Source organism: Rana temporaria, chromosome 3 (genome assembly GCF_905171775.1).
Source record: "Rana temporaria chromosome 3, aRanTem1.1, whole genome shotgun sequence".
Lineage (NCBI taxonomy): Eukaryota > Metazoa > Chordata > Amphibia > Anura > Ranidae > Rana > Rana temporaria.
This window is the reverse complement of record NC_053491.1, coordinates 310,025,109-310,046,486: the sequence shown is the minus strand read 5'-3', so window position 1 is coordinate 310,046,486 and position 21,378 is coordinate 310,025,109. Positions and strand designations below refer to the sequence as shown.

Sequence of the window (21,378 nt, the reverse complement as noted above, 5' to 3'; positions counted from 1 at the left end):
GGGCTCTTTTAAATTTGAAATTTAGGCCTCAAACGTTTCATGAAAGGACGGAAAAGGAGTTATCCTTGTGATCAGCCATCATGGTGGGGACTTAGCAGGAGGACCTGATAGTATGTGTAAATATGGAGACTAATAATGAGCAGCATAATCCCTGTCATGACATATCTTTGAATGTTAGCACTATAGCATATGAAAACTATGAAACATACCATTAAAACAAACAAAAAGAAAAAGAAACCAGCCCAAGCACAAAGGGCCAGATTCTTGTACCTGCGGCGCAGCGTAACGTAACCCGTTTACGTTACACCGCCGCAAGTTTTCAGTCTAAGTGCCCGATCCACAAAGCACTTACCTGGAAACTTGCGGCGGTGTATCGTAAACACGTCCGGCGCAAGGCGGCCCAATTCAAATGGGGCAGGTACCATTTAAATTAGGCGCGCTCCCGCGCCGGACGTACTGCGCATGCTCCGTTCGCAAGTTTCCTGACGTGCTTTGCGCGAAATTACGACGCGCCGACGTGTTGAGAATCGCGACGTGCGTAACGTACTTACGCCGGGAAAACAAAAAAATTCAAAAGCGACGCGGGAAAGACTGGCATACTTTAACATGGTGGAGTAATTTTACACCATGTTAAAGCAGCCCTATCTTTGCAACGGGAATCTAAGACTAGCGCCGACGTAACGACGGGAAAAACCTTCGTGGATCGCCATAACTGCTAATTTGCATACCCGACGCTTGTTTACGACGCAAACTCCCCCCAGCGGCGGCCGAAGTATTGCATCCTAGGATCCGACGATGTAATTCAATTACACCTGTCGGATCTTAGGGCTAGCTATGCGTAACTGATTCTATGAATCAGACGCATAGTTAGAACGGCCCTAAAACAGAGATACGACGGCGTATCAGGAGATATGCCGTCGTATCTCTTTTGTGAATCTGGCCCAAAGTGCTTATCCTACTAGTTCCCATCACTCTCCCGAAAAAAAAAAATGGAGAGAGGGAATGGGAATAGTTTTTACCCAAAAAACTAAACATGTAACCTGAGTCTAGTCAAAGAACCCTACAATTTGGTTCTCTACCAGGTCTGGGCTATTGTAAAGTCTCTCTAGGTGAGAGGAGAATAGCGAGTCCAATACCTCTGCTAAATTTCTGGGATGAACCCAGGTCGTGTTCAACTTATAACAGTAAGCAATGGTGGGGGAATGTGTATCTTAACACAGCGAGAAGGATTGGGCAGTCTGGAACAACGGTGTAGTTCCTCTAGCTATTGGAATACCTCCAAGAAATTGGAGGTACATTTGGGGTAACGTCGGTGGTTACAGAAGTTTTAGTAGGATAGAACAAACAAGGATGTGTAAGATCCGTGCATCACATGGATGAGCGAGAAGACTGTCAGTGCAGGGTGGTCAGCCAGTCGTCAGCATCCGCTGGGTTGTCAAAGAAGCGGACCGCTCCGTCATGCTGGACTCACAAGCGGCTGGGGTAAAGCATGCTATATTTAATGTTCTTATCCCTGAGTCGTCTGCGGACATCAGGGAAGGTTTTTCTCTTCCTTTGCAACTCAGCCAAAAAGTCAGGAAAAAGAAGAACAGAGGTGTTACAATATTTGAGTCTGGGATGTTTGCGGGCTTCCGAGAGAATTATGTCCCGATAGTTGAGGAAGCGGACCAGGAAAGGGCTGGGAATATTCCCCGGGAAGGCTCGACCCGTAGGCACTCGTTGGGCCCTTTCAACCACGTAGGTAGGGGGAACATCCGTAAAGCCCATGAGTTTCTTAAAGTCCTCCGCGAACACAGCAGGGTGATCCCCCTCTTCTCCCACAGGCAGGCCAAGGACTCTGTTAAGACGCAGCCTGTTCTCTTCATCATCTGACTTTGCAACAAGGGACTGTACCGTGTGTTGTAGCTCAGCAATGGAGGTGGCATGGGTGGCCGTAAGATCCTTAGTGGCCGATACTCTGGATTCTGTTCTGGCCATCCTCCCTCTTATTTTGTCGAGGTCGTTCCGTATGAGATTACACTCCTCAGCGAGGTGGTCAATGCGCACTAGCAGTGAGGTCTTACTCTGCTCTATCACAGTCAGGATTGTGGCTGTGCTGTGATGAGATGGTGGGGCTAGCGCCTCTGCCATTAGGGCATCACTAGGATCCATTTCCAGGTCGGCCAACAAGGCCCGGTTTCGCCCAACCAGTATGGAATCTGTTTGCGGGGAAGAGGGCGGTGGTAGCCGGAAGCGGTGTGTTGGTCTTAGCGCCTTTGGAGTTCCCCTTTTCCTTTTTGGAGAGAGAGCACATCTGGTAAATCGCCACTACTATGGAGGCCTTACAAACGTGCCCACTGGAGCATCCAAGTACTACCCAAGCTGGCCGCAGGTGTGAAACCACAGGAGATCACCAGTCACCCTGCACTGTGCAGCAGGCACACAATTGGCAAGTTAGTGAGGATGTGAGGCTGGGGGTACAAAGGTGGGGGAGGCCCAGAGCAGTGAAGCAGGTGTACACAGATGGCAGATGACTCTAAGCCCCAGGGTACCACAGCTGGTGTATACAGGCAGTCTCTGCAGGGGAGCACACTAGGCCTTGACGGGGGTGTGTAAAGATGGACAGGGCTGGTGGATGGACACACAGGATCCGTGTTCCGGAACTCGGCCGGGCCCATCGCAGTGCACTCGCGCAGAACAGCGGCTCAGGAAACAGCGGTGCTTTGCAGGCCTCACTAGGCCGCGGCTTCTACGAGCATCCCCAACGGCCAGATGGGACTCCGGAGTGCGCCAGGTGGGCTGATGGGCAGGCAGGTGAGGGTGGGCGACAGTCATTACCTCCAGCCGGTCGGGATCTGCTTTTCCCAGAACGACACATGGGAGTATGGAGTATGGCGAGCAGGCGACCTCGGGCAAAGCAACTGCACAAAACTGGCCCAGGACACTGCGTGGGACCGAGAGGAACAGGCTGGCGAAGATATCTGCTGAATTCGGGCACTTAGACACACGGATGGCGATGGATTAGGTACATGATACCGAGAGCTCCCCATAGACACGTCTGCCGCTGCTCGCATCAGGACATGCCGATGTGGTCAGGTGACGTGGCAGATGATGTGGCAAGTGGACAATCCACAACTTGTGGCAGATGACATGGCCAGGTGACGTGGCAAGTGGACAATCCACAACTTGTGGCAGGTGATGTGGCCAGGTGACGTGGAAAGTGTACAATCCACAACTTGTGTCAGGTGACGTGGCCAGGTGACGTGGCTGGTGACGTGGCCAGGTGCAAATACAAGTACACTGCTGCTCTCTCAGCTGCTGCTACTCACTCTGGTCTCACAAAATGTCTTAAATGGTTAAATAATGCTGTTTTTCGAGCTTAGGGCGGGTCTTATGATGTTTCCTAACTAAACGCTTCTAGACGTAAATGCGGTAAAACACCGCTAAACGGGCGTTTATAAAATCTGTTTTTAGCGTTTAAAAACATGTCTTCAGCAGAGTTTGCACCGTTGTCTCGTGTGCATGGGTTCTTATACCACTAAATTATACACCACACTTTTTTTTAGGTTTTTATCAGATTAATCAAAACAATAATCTGCCAACTAATCGATTATGAAAATAATCATTATTTGCAGCCTGAGATGTTTAAGCATCCAAATAGGCTTGATTTAAATCAACTCTATTTAAATCATAATTTTTACAGAGCAACTGACATCTCTGCTCTGCAGCAGCTCCTCCTCTGACCCACTGTTGACTCACCAACAGTACCATTAATTTTAATGGGACAGCTGGTGATGCGGCAGTGACACAACAAGGTGCTAACAGGCACTGCCATGATGGATCAGAAATGACAGGTGCTCCTTAAATTTAAGGACTTATTCTTGCTGATAGTTAAAATTCCTTAATATATATACAGTGGGGATCGAAAGTTTGGGCACCCCAGGTAAAAAATGTTATTAATGTGCATAACGAAGCCAAAGAAAGATGGAAAAATCTCCAAAAGACATCAAATTACAGATTAGACATTCTTATAATATGTCAAAAAAAGTTAGATTTTATTTCCATCATTTACACTTTCAAAATTACAGAAAACAAAAAAATGGCGTCTGCAAAAGTTTAGACACCCTGCAGAATTTATAGCATGCACTGCCCCCTTTGCAAAGCTGAGACCTGCCAGTGTCATGGATTGTTCTCAATCATCGTCTGGGAAGACCAGGTGATGTCAATCTCAAAGGTTTTAAATGCCCAGACTCATCTGACCTTGCCCAACAATCAGCACAATGGGTTTTTCTAAGCAGTTGTCTAGAAAACTGAAACTGAAAATAGTTGACGCTCACAAAGCTGGAGAAGGCTATAAGAAGATAGCAAAGTGTTTTCAGATGTCAATATCCTCTGTTTGGAATAATTAAGAAATGGCAGTCATCAGGAACAGTGATCTGGAAGACCAAGAAAAATATCAGACAGAACAGTTTGTAGGATTGTAAGAAAAGCAATTCAAAACCCACGTTTGACTGCACGATCCCTCCAGAAGGATCTGGCAGACACTGGAGTTGTGGTACACTATTCGACTATAAAGAGATGCTTGTACAAATATGGTCTCCATGGAAGAGTCATCAGAAGAAAACCTCTTCTACGTCCTCACCACAAAAATCAGCGTTTGAACTTTGCAAATTAACATATAGACAAGCCTGATGCATTTTGGAAACAAGTTCTGTGGCCCGATGAGGTTAAAATAGAACTTTTTGGCCGGAAAGAGCAAAGGTACGTTTGGAGAAGAAAGGGCACATAATTGAATGAAAAGAACCTCTGTCCAACTGTTAAGCATGGGGGTGGATCAATCATGCTTTGGGGTTGTATTGCAGCCAGTGGCACAGGGAACATTTCAAGTAGAAGGAAAAATGGATTCAATAAAATTTCAGCAAATTTTGGATGGTAACTTGATGCCATCTGTGAAAAAGTTGGAGTTAAAGAGAGGATGGCTTCTACAAATGGATAATGATCCTAAACACACCTCAAAATCCATGGGGGATTACATCAAGAGGCGTAAACTGAAGGTTTTGCCATGGCCTTCACAATCTCCTGACCTCAACATAATTGAAAATCTATGGATAGACCTTAAAAGAGCAGTGTGTGACAGACAGCCCAGAAATCTCAAAGAACTGGAAGACTTTTGTAAGGAAGAATGGGCAAAGATACCTCAAACAAGAATTAAAAGACTCTTGGCTGGCTACAAAAAGCGTTTACAAGCTGTGATACTTGCCAAAGGGGGCAGTACAAGATATTAACTCTGCAGGGTGCCCAAACTTTTGCAGACGCCATTTTTTTGTTTTCTGTAATTTTGAAAGTGTAAATGATGGAAATAAAATCTAACTTTTTTTGACATATTATAAGAATGTCTAATCTGTAATTTGATGCCTTTTGGAGATTTTTCAATTTTTCCTTGGCTTCGTTATGCACATTAATACAATTTTTTACCTGGGGTGCCCAAACTTTCGATCCCCACTGTATATATATATATTTTTTTAAGATATTTTTATTAGGTTTAAGACAAACAAAGAAACTTACAAAACAAAAAAAAACAATACCACCAGACAACCTGGTCATAAACTTTAGGCAATACACTCAAACATAGAAAAATAAACTGACATCCGTGCAAAATATAAAGTAGGCACAATGGTGAAAGGATCAGCTAAAATACCGGGATATAGCAAAAGCAGAGGTCCAGACATTATAGATCCCTGAGGCATGGCCCATCAATGGTCAAGCAAGAGTAGTACAATCAGTGCTGGGAGAGGGTTAGTGGACTAGCCAACCATCTACCCCAAATGTTGTGGAAGGTTTTCAAAAGTAAGTTTATACAGTGGAATAGCGTCATTAATACGTTTTAACCAGAGGGATTTCAGAGAGGTCTGTGCGCCCTTCCAGGACAGTAAAATATATATATATTTTTTTTAATATAGAAGAGTATACGGAGCTGTCTCTTGGCATGTAATGATATGTGCAATTTGCCAAAAATGCCTAATAGGCAGTTCTTGGGGTGGATTATGTTTGGGAGGCCTAGCGCCGATGAGATGAAAGAACCCACCTCTTCCCAGAAGTTCCGGACTACCGTGCATGACCAGAAGCAGTGTAAGAAATCGGCCTCCTGGCCACAGCCACAGAAACAGGCAGCTGAGGGCAGGAGATCCATCTTGTGTAACCTAGCCGGAGTGAGGTGGGTTTAATGGAAAATTTTGACCTGTATGATACGTCCCGGAAAGCAATAACAGAGGTTTTATAGGTATCGCTAAATTCTGACCAGTCCTCATCTACCAGGGATATGTCCAGAGAGGTCCATTTTACCTGAGCTTTGTGAAATCTGGGGTTAAAGTCAGTCATTAGGGCTGCATAATAGGTGGAGACAAGTTTAGTGGGATCTGGCTGTCTGAGCAGTTTTTTCAACGGGGGCAGGTCAGTGGGATCATCCAGGGAGCCAAACTGGGCACAGATAGTGTGCCTAAGCTGGTAGTAATAAAATAGGTACGATCTTGGTAGATCGAAGTCTAAACGTAGCTGAGAAAAAGATTTAAAGCCCAGAGCATTGTACAGGTGGCATAAATATTAAACCCCCCTGGAGTACCAGTGATTGGGATCAGGAAGGAAGTATAGTTCCTGCAGATTAGGGTTAAACCACAGGGGGTTGGGAGATTTCAGCCAGGTGTGCCTGGCTACTTTTGTGACAATATAACGGAAAGAGGAAAGGGAAGTGGCAAGTAGGGAGGCTCCGGGGCGATCGGGAACCCGGCCTCTGTAGATAATATTATGTAGGGTTTCCAGAGAAGATGCGATGGCTCCCTCCGTGGAGGTACAGGCATTGGCCAGAACCGGGCACAGCCAATCGTGGATGTGCACCAACTGGGATGCCAAATAATTTAGAAAGACGTTTGGAAATGTCAGGCCTGCCAAATGCGCTGGCAACCGTAGTGATTTAAGTGCTACCTTGTGGGAGCCAACCTTCCACAGGAAAGTAGTACATATTGAATCTATGCGTTTACAAATAGATTTAGGTATTTTGCAAGGGGAATTGGCAAGGATATAGAGGTGTAAAGGAGTTTTATCCATGCTACAACACGGGGGCCAAAGCCATACATCGGTAACACCCGAAACAGATATGTCCATTCCACACTGACGAATGCCTTGCAAGTGTCCAAAGACACAATAGCACGAGTGGGAGGACAGTCACGTGGATATTGCAGGTTTTGAAACAGCCTGCGGATATTCATTCTGGTGGACCTGCCAGGGATAAAGCCCCCTTGGTCACTATTGACCAAGAACGTGACTACATTGTTCAAATGGTTTGCCAATATTTTGGCCAGAATCTTAGGGCCAAATCCTCAAAAAAGCTGCCTAACTTAACTTTCAGCAGTTAAGTTACACTGACTTAAAATTTCTACCTAAGTGCCTGATCCACAAAGCACTTACCTAGAAATTACACGCCGTGTAACTTAAGTGCCTCCGTCGCAAGGCGGTCCTCCTCTCCGGGGGGCGTTTAAAATGTAAATGAGGCACGCTCCCGCGCCGGCCGTACTGCGCATGCGTGTGACGTAATTTTCCCGACGTGCAGCGCGCGAACGTAATTTAAAGCGGGCTTTGTGGATTGCGACGGGACACTAAAGTTGCGACGGGTGAAAAAAAAAAAGCGCCGGGAAAACAAAAACAAAAATTGTCAGCGTCGCTCGGCATGCATTCCTGAGGGAGAACTCCATGCCAATTTTCAAAGAAAAAACCGGCATGGGTTCCCTCCCCCAGGAGCATATTAATAAGGGGGCCCCCAGATACCGGCCCCCCACCCTAAGTGAATGGATATGGGGTACATCGTACCCCTACCCATTCACCTGGAGGCAAAAAGTTAAAGTTATTAAACACACAACACAAGGGTTTTTAAAATAATTTATTAGTCTGCTCCGGAAGCCCCCCCTTGTCTTCTTTATTAGCTCTAATACCAGGGGGGGCTTCTTCTTCCACTCTCCGGGGGTCTTCTCCGCTCTCCGGGGGGGGGTTTCTTCTTCCGCTCTCCGGGGGGGGGGGTCTTCTCCGCTCTCCGGGGGTCTTCTTCTATCTTCGCCGCTCTCCGCTGTTGACTCGGCGCACCCCGGTTCTTCTGCAGCTGTCCGGTGCCTTCTTCTTCAGCATTGGCTGCCTGCTATCTTCGTTTGTTAGCTCAATTACTAACAGGCAGCCAGCGCGGTCTTCTGTGACGTCATGGTCTTCTTCTCCCTTCTTCCGATGTTGACTCGACGCATCTTCTCACTGCAATGATGGAAGCGCGCCTTGCATCCCATTTATATAGGCATCACCGTCCCATCATGCTCCGGTAGGTACCCACGTGGTGGGTGCCTACCCACGTGCACCCACCACGTGGGTACCTACCGGAGCATGATGGGACGGTGATGCCTATATAAATGGGATGCAAGGCGCGCTTCCATCATTGCAGTGACAAGAGGCGACGTGTCAACATCGGAAGAGGGGAGAAGAACAGAAGAGAAGAAGGTGACGTCACAGAAGACCGCGCTGGCTGCCTGTTAGTAATTGAGCTAACACACGAAGATAGCAGGCAGCCAGCGCTGAAGAAGGCACCGGACAGCTGCAGAAGAACCGGGGTGCGCCGAGTCAACAGCGGAGAGCGGCGAAGATAGAAGAAGACCCCCGGAGAGCGGAGAAGACCCCCCCGGAGAGTGGAAGAAGAAACCCCCCCCGGAGAGCGGAGAAGACCCCCTGAGAGTGGAAGAAGAAGCCCCCCCTGGTATTAGAGCTAATAAAGAAGACAGGGGGTGCCTCCGGAGCAGACTAATAAATTATTTTAAAAACCCTTGTGTTGTGTGTTTAATAACTTTAACTTTTGGCCTCCAGGTGAATGGGTAGGGGTACGATGTACCCCATATCCATTCACTTAGGGTGGGGGGCCGGTATCTGGGGGCCCCCTTATTTGAGGGGACTCCCAGATTCCGATAAGCCCCTGCCCGCAGACCCCCGACAACCAACGGCAAGGGTTGTCGGGAAGAGGTCCTGTCCTCATCAACATGGGGACAGGGTGCTCTGGGGTGGGGGGGCCCGCAGTGCGCCCCCCTGCCCCAGAGCACCCAACCCCCCCATGTTGAGGGCATGCGGCCTGGCACGGCTCAGGAGGGGGGGCGCTCGCTCGTCCCCACTCCCATTCCTGACCGGTCGGGTAGCGTGCTTTGGATACGGGTCTGGTATGGATTGTAGGGGGACCCCCTACGTTGATTTTTCGGCGTAGGGGGGTCTCCTTACAACCCATACCAGACCTAAGGGCCTGGTATGCTCCTGGGGGGGAACCCATGCCGGTTTTGATTTTACAAATTGCCGTGGAGTTCTCCCTCAGGAATGCATACCAAATGCCGTCGCTTGAATGTGCTTTTACATGGTGTTACTAACTTTACACTTTGTAAAAGCAGCCCTAATTTTACACTTGGCAAACTAAAACTTACGGCGAAAAAACGAAGCTGAAAAGCTTTGTGGATCGCCCTAAGTGCCAATTTCCATACCAGAAGCGGCATTTCGACTCAAAATGCCCCCAGCGGCGGATGCGGTACTGCATCCTAAGATCCGGCAGTGTAAGTCCCTTACAGATGTCGGATCTTCTGCCTAACTTTGGAAAACTGCTTCTGTGGATCAGTTCCAAAGTTAGGACCAGGGATACGACGGAGTAACAGCAGTTACTCCGTCGTATCTCTTTTGAGGATTAGGCCCTTAATGTCCACATTAATAAGAGAAATTGGACGGTAAGATTCATTTAATTGGGTCCTTACAGGGTTTTAATAGAAGTACAATCAAAGCCTCTCGCATCCTTGGGGGGAGGATCCCGGCATCTAGAGCTTTGTTATAGGTTCGCAAAAGAAAGGGGCACAAAAGGTCTTTAAATTGTGAGTACCATTCAGTCGGGAAACCATCTAAGCCCGGAGACTTATGTGCAGGCATTTGTGAGGATATGTGGGATGAAAATGGGAGAATGGTCAGGTCTAGTCAGATATGCCAAGAGATGTTCGGCTTTAGTACCATGTTCAAACGTTTTTGCGTGACATCTAAGAGACGTAATTCATACTCCCTATGGCTCTGTAACCATGCCTCCCTTGTGTCGGAGGCAGGGTTAGAGGCATTAGCAGACTTAGCATGTACCATAACAGTCTCAAGTTCTTCTGTAAGCATCCGGTTATTTTTGCGCAATACCCCTGTGATGGACATGAAAGTGCCCCTCAGAGTTCTCTTAAACGTGTCCCATTCAGTGGAAGGGTCTACTTTTCCCAGATTATCCCTCCAGTAGTTTGTGATGCCTGCCCTGCATTCTCCCTGCACTACCTTGTCCTCCAACCAGTATGAGTTCAGGCGCCAAATAGCAGGTTCCGAACCTGGGAGGAGGAGGAGGAGGTCCACTGAGAGAGGGGCATGATCAGAAACCCCTCTAGGCATATATGAAACGGTAGAGACAACAGGGAGGGTCTCAGCCGGAGCAAACGCCATATCCAGTCTGGAAATGGTGTGGAAAAATCCGAGTGGCAGAAAAAGTGGCGTACACTTGGATGTTTCCATCGCCACACCTCTGTAAGGCCATGAACCTGTACCCAGTCTAGAAAAGAGGGAACGGGTCTAGCTCCACCACCCAGGCGGTCCATAGTTGGATCTAATATAGCATTAAAGTCCCCCACATAAAGTAAGGGGCCAGGGGGGTCTAGTCAGCAGCTGAAGTGACAGTCTAGAGAGTACCTCAACCGAAAACGGGGGAGGGCACATAAATGTTCACCAGGGTAAAGGTCACAGTAGAAATTTGCAAAGTAAGAACAATAAACCACCCGTCAGGGTAGGTTTTAACTTGTACCGTCTCAGCCAGGAGAGATTTGGCTATAGGGATGGAAACCCCCCTGAAGTAATTAGTATGAGTGGCATGATAGGAGTTAGAGAACCACAGGCGTTTTAGGGCCCTTGTTTTAGAGCCTGTAAGGTGAGTCTCTTGGAGGCAGATGATGTGAGGGCGACATTTTTTTAATACTGAAAAGACCAGGGATCTCTTCTGGGGTGCATTCAGATCTCTAGTATTCCAGGAGACTATACTTAGGGGCTTTGTCAAACATACAGTAGTAAATAAGCACAAAGTAACATGCATACAATAATATAAATGACCAGACAGGCCGCGCCACCTGAAGCAAATACACGCGCATGAGCAAAAAAAAGTGCGTAGATCCACCATCAGGACATCATGAGCCAGCAAACAACAAAGTACCAGAAAGTCTAGATAAAATCCCCTGCCCCCCTCCCCGCTCAGCCAACCCCAACATAGCGAGCCTTGGATCCCTGAACTGTAAAAAGAAAACCCCCCTCCTTAAACTGAGGGAGATCTGTAAAATGAAGGAAAAACGTTCTGGACAGCCGCACTGCAAAAATAAATTGCTTTTATTTTAAAATAAAAAAACACACAAAAAGCATGCCACAGCAGATGGGGTAAAAAGCTGACGTGTGGGGGCGTGGCCTGGACGGAGACCTTGATGGCAGCCTAAGCCGTGAGCTCCTGCAACCCGGGGATTGTTTTGAGCCTTTTTGGGGAACCTACACCCGATTTCAGACCATGAGCAGATCCACCCGGAGCTCGTCAACGTCCCGAGCGACCGGAGAATCAGGAACGCACTCCAACAGGAGCATCCCGGACTTGTTCAAGTCCCAGCGCATGGCGACCCACGCGACCACGCCTCGAACTTGCCTGATATGGAGCCCGGATTCCCGTCACTGGACTCTGCCCCGGGGTGCTCTCTCCCCCCTAGCCTCCTCCATCTGGAGGCTATGGCTGCAGACATCAAGAACGCAGTCACAGCTGCGGTGGCGGACCTCAAGACAGAGATCCGCGCGGTCTCCCATCGGATCGACGAGGTGGAACAAACCACCCAGACGCACGCGGCGGCCATCCGCCAAGTGCAGTCCACCTATGATTCCCAACTCGCCCATCTCTTAGAGCTTCACAGACATGTCGAAGACCTCGATAATCGTGGAAGAAGGCATAACATCCGTGTACGGGGAATCCCTGAAACTGAGGACCCGAACACCCTGCAAAACACCCTATGGTGAATCTTTAATGATCTGATGGGACGCCCTCCCGATTCCCCGGTGGATATGGAGAGGGCCCACCGAGCTCTACGCCCGCAGCCCCAACCTAATGAACCCCCCAGGGACGTGATATGTTATGTGATCAACTTCCAACTTAAAGAAGAAATCCTGCGTAAGGCCAGAGAAAGAGACCGCATTCTCCATAATGGCGTGGAGTTAAAAAAATTTCAGGACTTGTCGCAACTAACACTCCAGAATAGGTGCGCTTTACCCCCTCTCCTGAACACTCTCCGAACCAGGAACATTCGCTATCGCTGGAAGTTTCCATTTGGGCTGTCGGCTTCCAACAGAGGGCGCTCTGCCCTCCTACGCACGCCGGAAGACCTCCACTCTTTCTGTGATCAACTGGACATCCCATTCGTTGACCTCCCGGAGTGGTATGCCTTCTACTTCCCCTCCGAACCGTGGCTTCCGGTATCCCTGAACCCGTCGCCGAAGGCCCAACGCCACAGGTCACGCAGACAACGATCGGGCCTGAACTCGCCGGGTGGCCATGCTTCCCGCCGAGATGGACACCACAACGACCCAGGCCCCCCCTCGACACCACCCAGGGGTAGAGACCGGATGGATGCCTGATTTCACGCGATCCTCTTAATCAAGTGTCGCTCCTTTTACTTTCTCATCTAAGCCCCCTGTGGCTCCAACCTGCCTGCCGATCTAGCGGTCTTTGCACGCTCCAATGGACTTGCCGGATCATGCCCCGTGGCCATGGAACTGTCCTGCTTTCCCTGCCTGAATGATCACCTTGCTGCGTGTGCCCCCAGCCCTCACGGCAGCTGGATCGGCAGAAAACGAAACCGCCTAACTCTTCCCGTCTCCCACTGCCATGGACTGCCTTGCACTGCGCGGTCCCAGCACCATGTACCGCACCCTTGGACTTTCGACTGCCGGCCCAGATGGACATGGTAAGGTGCCACCCTACCCAGGGTGGCACACCCCCCCCCCGCCACACACCCGAAGATTCCCTCAGCCTCTCCCCCTCATAGTGAACTTGAGACACCGCCCAATCCTGCTGCACTTAATCTGATACCATGTTTATTCCTTCAGCTGGTCGGTTGGGCCCTCTGAGACTCCCCCCCTGACCTTCCCCTCCCTCCGACCCCATTACCCCCCCTACCCCCCATCTCCTTCTCCCCCCCAACTCCCCCCCTCCACTTCCCTCCCTAACCCACCCCCCCTTTTTTTCTTTTTTTTTCTTTTCTCTTTCCCCAACCCCCCCCCCTTGGCTTCCGCTTCCTGCTCCAGCGCCACATGAGCTCCACGCTGCACTGCTGGGCTCTCGGATGATAGCTCAGATATTCACGCACCGGCATGCTGTATATATCTCCAATCAGTTGGGCAGACCTTCGATATCTCCCCTCAAACTCTCCCTTCCCCATTTCCCCTCTCCCCCCCACCTCTCCCCTGGGATCTCCCTTGTGTGCCTTTACTGCCTGCATGACCTATGGCATATGTATATTACTGACCTCAGTGGTGGAGAGAATCCCTGCAATACTGGAACTTGTAGCATGCTTTGGGGGCTCTCGATGGCTCACCTTGGGCACCCAAACCACCCCTTACTGTTGTCTAATGACCCATACTGTCTATATTTTTCAAATGTGAATGTGTATTGCATGATCTAGAGGTGGGATGTAGCTCTGCAGAAGGACATATGCCCACACTGTGTATCTTTAGAGGCTGCTTCGAGGGTCTCTGATGTGTTATTGGTGGCACTCGAACCACCCCCTATTATTACTTGGGCACTCACAACGCCATTTGAGGGGCTTTCTTCTTTAATGCAATGTTATCCGCTTTTCTCTCACTATGTTCTTCTATATGACCCACTGTTGACGCACACCTGATTGGACCACACTGGAGCGAGATGTGCCTACACTTGATGGATCTTGGTAACTTTGTTTACACCTGGTTTTACTGTTTACATTGTTTGGGTTTGCATGTTATGCTAGCAACCGAATGTACCCCTGGACACCCCTCTCCATTTTTTCCTCGTACATGCTCAATTGTTCTTTTACATTCCCTGCCTCTATATCCTGTAGGTTCCCCAATGTATCCAGCTTTTCTTTTGTCAATTATGCATCCCAGTCCCTGGGTTGCTCCTTCTCTCGGTTTCTTTTTTTTTTTTTCCCTTTTTTTTTTTTTTTCCCTTCCCTTGGCCTTCTCAGGGTTTCCGTCCCTTGTTTCGACCCCACACAGCGACCCTATTGGGGTTTTTCTTGCTAACCCCCAGACCTTTCCCCTTCTTGGTGATTTAGCAGGTCTAATATCGCCTCTGGTTTGAGACTTTTCTTCATCTTCTGTCCTCCCTTTCTCTTCTTTGATCTCTCTTTTTGCTCGCTCTTTTCCTCCTTCTTACTCTCTCCCCCCCTTCCCTTCCTTTCCCCATCTCCCCCTCTTGTTTCTTTTTCTCTCTTTCTTTCCCCATCTCCTCCTTTGCCCCCACTCCCTTCCTTTGGCCCTCCCCCTGGGCTCCTGCCCGCTTCTCTGACTGGGTCCGCTCCACGCCCCCCGCTTGGTTTGACCGTCGGGCCCCCTCTACCTCGCTACACCCACCAAACCCAGGACCCCCACTACCTGGCTCCTGCCAGGTCTTGCAGCGCTGACCAGTGATCATGCCTCCTTTGTCCATGAAGTGTCTTTCCCTTAACGTAAAAGGCATTAACCTACCTGAAAAGAGGTCCCAAGTCCTATCCTCCCTTACTAAACATAAAGCACATTTTATTTTCCTTCAGGAAACCCATTTCCGTTCGGACGCGATCCCCAAACTCTCTAATCACATCTACCGGACCGCCTTCCATGCCACCAACCCCTCTTCCAAGACGAAGGGCGTTTCTATCCTAGTTTCTAGACATGCGAACTTCCAATTGTCTGACTCTCTTGTTGACCCAGAGGGTAGATTTGTTTTTTTGAAGGGCTTCTACGAATCTAGGCCGATCACACTTGCTAATATTTATTGCCCCAATGAACGTCAAGTAGCTTTCTTCAAGTCGACATGCGACCTTCTAACTTCCTTCCGGTCGGGTATTCTGCTCCTGGGGGGGGACTTCAATGACCCCCTGAACCCCCTGCTGGACTCCTCAACGGGGACCTCTGCCCTGACATATAAGGCATTGAGACAGATCAACCTTCTTCTTCAGTCCCTGACCCTACACGACACCTGGCGTACACTTTCTCCTTCAGTCAAGGACTACACTTTCTTTTCGGCCCCACACCAAAAGTATTCCAGGATCGATTACTTTTTCCTGTCCCAATCTGACCTTCCCCTTCTCCAACAGTCCACAATAGAACCCATGTTCCTGTCGGATCATCATCCGATCAGTGTCACCCTGACCTTCCCTGAGGTGTCTTCCAGAACAAAGACGTGGCGCCTGAACCCCTCCTTACTTAAGGACCTATCGATGATCACTCACATACGCACGCGTATTCAACAATATTTTGCGGAAAACTCCTGCCCGGAAGTATCGCCGGTATCCCTATGGGAAGCCCATAAGTGCGTGATCCGCGGGGAACTGATGGCTCTGGCGGCGAAAGCCAAAAGACTGAATCAAGACTATCAACTCTCTGATCAAGAAGATCAAACTCCTCGAGACATCTCACAAACAGTCCCAAGCACAGGCCACACTCCAGGACTTATTGCGCACTCGTGCATCTCTGATGGAGGAACTGTGCAAGCGCTCTAGGAGACGCTACATCCTTGGTCAGAGGATCTTCTATGAGCAGGGTAACAAATGTGGACGCCTGCTGGCTCGCACGGTGCAAAATTCTAAACCCACGTCCACAATTCACCATTTACAAAGCTCGGGTGGCGGCCGCCTGGTGAGGAATGGAGACATCGCCAAGGAATTTGAGAATTTTTACTCTAAACTGTACAGTCTCCACCCCCTTGACCCTTCCCAGTCCAAAGCCGACTTGCAGTCTGGCCAAATCAAGGCATTTCTTGCACAATACAGTTCCAAGCCAATTTCCCCTCAGCAATCCTTGGATTTAGACGGCCCCATTCTTGCATCGGAAGTAGATCTGGCAATCAAACAAATGAAGGCGGGGAAGGCCCCTGGCCCTGACGGCTTTTCCCTCCAATATTATAAGTCCTTCAACAACACACTAGCCGCGAGATTCCTGGCCATATTTAATGCCCTCGCTTATTATATATTTAATGCCTTGCCACTAACTGGTATGGGGGGTGTAGTGGAGTCCAGAGTGATTTCAGAGCAGCATTGTAGGGATGAAAAGCATCACAGTCCAATAGCGGATGCAGTAGATTGCAGAGTAAACAACCTGCAGAAGTTGTAGGGGGATAGGTGTTAACCACTTAAGGACTGCCTCCTGCACATATATGTTGGCAGAATGGCACGGCTGGGCACAAGCACGTACCTGTACGTCCTCTTTAAGTGCCCAGCCGTGGGTCACGGACGCGCGCGACCCGGTCCGAAGCTCCGTGACCGTGGGACAAGATCGCCGCTGGAGTCCCGCGATCGGTCACCGGAGCTGAAGAACGAGGAGCGCTGTGTGTAAACACAGCTTCCCCGTTCTTCACTGTGGCGCTGTCATTGTGTTTCCCTATATCAGGGAACACACGATCAATCAATGACGTCACACATCCACCCCGGCCCCCCTACAGTTAGAAACACATATGAGGTCACACTTAACCCCTTCAGCGCCCCCTAGCGGTCAACTCAAAAACTGCAATTGTCATGTTCACAGTAAACAATGCATTTATATAGATTTTTTTGCTGTGAAAATGACAATTGTCCCAAAAAATGTGTCAACATTTTCCGATGTGTCCACCATAATGTCGCGGTCATGAAAAAAAAAATCGATGATCACCGCCATTAGTAGTAAAAAAAAATATATTAATAAAAATGCAATAAAACTATCCCCTATTTTGTAAACACTATAAATTTTGCGCAAACCAATCGATAAACGCTTATTGTGATTTTTTTTACCAAAAATAGGTAGAAGAATACGTATTTGCCAACAAAACAAAGGTTTCCTATTTAGAATAATAAGCTGTCAAGTCAGTAAAACAGTGATATCAGAACAAATTCAATCGTACAGTTTATAGTGTACTTAGATTTGCAAGACAATGGGATAAAACTAAAGTAATATTCCTGAACTTTAGGATTTTTTTATGGTTACTGTGAAATGGTATAAATGCAGTGCATGTTATCATAGCTAAACTCATTCATTGAATGAGTTTACCAAAAAATTTTAGATTTCAGAATATACAGCCTCATGCTACATAACTAAGCTCCATTTCATGCGGAAAAGTAAATTAATGTATCTTAAATATAAAACTCTCTTTAGATTCCAAAAGCAGCTTATCAAAAAAAAATTTAATCTGATTTTTTTTTTTAAATCGTAGATTTATATCCCCCCCAGCCTTCACATCATTACAGGACACCATTACAGAAATGGGGAGAAACCAGCAAAAGCTTAGGGAGAAGCATCATTTTCATTGCAGACCTTACATGAAGATTTTTCATGATGGAATTGGGCAACAGAAAAGGTAAGTATTCACAGTATGCCTTGTCTATTAATCTTTAGTAGAGTGACAGGATCACTGTGAATAAAAACACAGTTATGCACACACTCTTTTGGACTTCCACATCAATTTCTTTTATGTGATAATGGTTACAAAAATAGTTAGCTCAGCAACAGGGACACCAACTTTAATAAAAGCTTGACAGGGATTTAGACATTCACATGCAATATTCATTACCAGTTATTAAGCATTTTTTTTTCAGCTGAAGTATAGAAAGTAAATTAGAAATAAATAAACCACTCACAATATTTAAAAGTGTCAAAAGATATTTCTGTACATATTCTTTTCCATGAAATCGAACAACTGAATCATCTACTCCAAGCAGAACTTCAATGTTGTAATCATTATCACTTGCATGTCTACGACTTCGCTTCCGTGTGCTGTTGATTTGACTTTCAAGACTGTAAAGCATGCTTTCAAGGACATTTGAGTTAAACGGACTCGTTTCTGAAAAATAAAATATTAAAGCGGAACTTTACTCATAATAACTTGATAAAAAATAAAGTTCTTTAGTAAGGAAAATACATTCCACATTAATAATTATGCTACCAAAATTAGTGCGGGTTGTTAATTGCCTCCAGCATTGTCACAGTTTTGTCTTGCTGAAAGCTGCTATTTTGCTGAAGCCCAAAGCCCCTGAACAGCAGTAAATCATAAAGTGGAACTAAACCCGACCTCAAGTTGGACAGTGCCTAAAAATGGAGAGTAACTGACCATGTACAGAGCAGGGTGAGAGTGTATTACTGGATTTTAAACAGTATAGGCACTTATTTAACCACTTGACCACTGGGCACTTAAACCCCCTTAAAACGGAGTTCCACCCTATTTTTCAACTTATCAGCATTCTTTTTTACACTGCCCCCTAAGGCTGCATTCACATCTAGGCGGACAAAATAGCGGCGTTTTGTCCCGCGAATTCCCAAAGCAATACACAAGCTTGAAAAGAACTCGCTTGCTCAGGCCCTGCACTTAATAGAGATGAACAGGCACATAGAAGATTTGGATAACAGAGGACGAAGGTGTAATGTGTGTGTGCGGGGGATCCCAGAATCAGTGGGCCATGACCAGATTATACCGGCATTGCAGAGGGTCTTCAACAGTTTGCTGGAGAGGCAGGAGGACACAGCTATAAATTTTGTAAGAGCGCACAGGGCCCTTAGACCACGGGGACCAGACACCGCGCCACCCAGGGACATAATTTGTTGCTTTCAAAGCTTCACTCTGAAGGATGAGATTATGCGAAAGGCAAGGAGAAATGACCATATAGCCTTCAATGGAGAAAACATAATGTTATTTCAGGATCTCTCCCAAATAACTTTAAAAAACAGACGTGCATTGCGCCCCCTGCTGGAGAAGCTGCGGAGCAAGGACATACGTTACTCATGGCGTTTCCCGTTTGCACTAGCAGTCACCTGAAATGGCCAACAAGTCCTCCGTACACCAGCTGACCTACCGGATTTCTGCTCTGCACTGGATCTGGAACAGACGGATCTCCCTGACTGGTACGCCAAATTCCTGCATCTCGTCCTGACTCTGACTCATCTCAGGTCACCGCAATCCACACCTGAGAAACGACAGGCTAAACGACAAAAGCAAAGTCGTGCTGGCAGTTCCAAGATGGGGACCCCGAGACGCCTAGCTGGTCCTGAAATGGACTTTGAGGATGACTGATCCTGTCAGTGGTTTCCCTGATTCTGTCCTGCCTTTTCCTGATTTTTTGTTTTTGTTTGTTTTTTCTTTTTCTACCACACGACGTGCTGAGCTTTGCTGTGAGCTGGACATGATCTGATTGCAAAGCCTTTTGGGACTCAGGCAGTTAAACCCCTTCCCCTCTGTCATCCCCGGATGGCGAGAGGGCCCCATTTGCCAAAGGACTTGTTTTTTTCTGATCCAGTGGAGCAACTTATCCCCTGCCTCCAGTTTGCACCTTTTGCCCCCCTGGAGGAATTACTTTTCTTTTCCTGCCATGCGCCAGGAGCTGAACTGTATCACGGTATGGCAGTGGACTGCCTGCAAAGCCATTTGGGACTCCTACACTTGAACCCCTCACCCTGATGCCCCAAGATGCCGAGCTGGAGACTTTTGCTCACGGCCTGTTCCGCGACACCTGTGGTGTCCCTCTCTTGCAGCCTCTCTTCTACATCCAGCTTGCAGATGTTTCCCCTCTGGGGAAGTTACCATCAATGGTGTTATTATCCTTTATTTTTTTTATTGGTATATTTTTTCTTTATTAGTTATTTTTCATTTTTTGAAGTTCCTCTTTTTGCTGAGTGCTTCCACCTAGCTCATTATACTGCTCATAACATGTTTCTGACCTCAATGTGTTTTTTTTTTCAATACCCAGGTCGGGTGTGAACTAAGTTCAGTCTGAGGGTCCAGGTAGTTTACTGTTGACTAGGATGTATAAGTCTCATTGATGTTTAATGTGGACCCCAGACCCACAACTTCTTTTGTTTTTATATGTGCGGCTGCCAATGATGCAGCCATTTACCTCTTTTGAACCTATTCCTACTAATTTCAATCCTTGTTGGATTGTATCATAGGTAGACTGTTGCTGTGTAGTCCCGGTGCTCCTGATTTAGGGACACAGGTGACACTATATACATAGAAGGTACACACTCCTGAGTGGGCTGCCCCGCTTGGAGGAGTACCCATATCTTATTTTGCTCTCCGCCGTATAGTTACGGCACTCTACCTCTTTCTCCCTCTCACTACTTAACCCACTGCATTTCCTTCTCCCTTCCCTCTCAGTTTCCAACTTTCTTCCCTTGCCTTGCCTTCCCCTCTCTAACCCCGACCGGTGACCTGAGGAGGGGGGAGGGTTGATTTGACAATTGCCTGACACTGTCCATTGTATCTGCATTAATCTGATTTTGTCTGAACTTGCCACCACAGCTGACCTCTTGAAACATCTCCTCCTGTACCGCTCCGATGGCTTTCTCTTCGCTGGGAAGGGCACCGACAGTGATTTCACACAATATTAGGTGCCTGAATATCCCCGGAACGCCGCTCCACCCTTCTACGTGAACTGAGGAAAGGTAAGCCCCAGTTCGTGTTCATACAGGAGACGCACTTCAAGACACAGCATGCACCTAAATTGACGGACTCATATTTTACGAGGGCATTCCATGCCACCAATAGTGACTCCAAGTCGAAGGGAGTGTCTATATTGGTGAGTAAGGATGCACCTTTTCAGCTGACGGAACAAAAAAGTGACCCCGGAGGTAGGTTTTTATTTTTGAAGGGGACATATGGGACCACCCCAGTGACGTTAGCCAATGTGTATTTCCCCAACAGAGACCACGCCACATTTTGTAACCAGATCACCACAGAACTGCAGGGGTTCTCCACGGGTTGCCTCATACTGGGAGGTGATTTCAACCTCCCGCTCAATCCATTGACAGATACCTCGAATGCTAGATCCTGCATTACATATAGAATACTCAAAAGAATTAAATCCGCCCTTCAGAAGCTGCAGCTGGTCGACGCCTGGCGTTTTCTCAACCCGGAGGGCCGCGACTTCACTCATTATTTGATCCCCCATGCTAGATATGCTAGGCTGGATTATCTTTTTATCTCCCAGAGGAATTTATCCTCAGTGGAAGCGGCTCACATAGGGATCCAATCGATTTCAGATCACGCTCCGGTCTCCCTGGGCCTGAACCTGTTATCCACGCCCCCTAAGCAACCTACATGGAGACTTAATGCCT

The 21,378-nt window shown here is 47.8% G+C and overlaps 1 protein-coding gene across 3 annotated transcripts in view; it reads right to left on the bottom strand.

Annotated features, from left to right (window-relative positions):
- The window catches only part of LOC120932444 (A disintegrin and metalloproteinase with thrombospondin motifs 2-like), a 1,658,079-nt gene that overhangs the window by 1,262,855 nt on the left and 373,846 nt on the right, over positions 1–21,378 (bottom strand). For all 3 annotated transcript variants that reach the window (XM_040344802.1, XM_040344801.1, XM_040344800.1), the window contains exon 3: positions 17,913–18,115. In XM_040344802.1, the coding sequence (XP_040200736.1) occupies positions 17,913–18,080 (168 nt within the window). In that variant the 5' untranslated portion in view covers positions 18,081–18,115. The remainder of the gene's footprint in view (positions 1–17,912; positions 18,116–21,378) is intronic.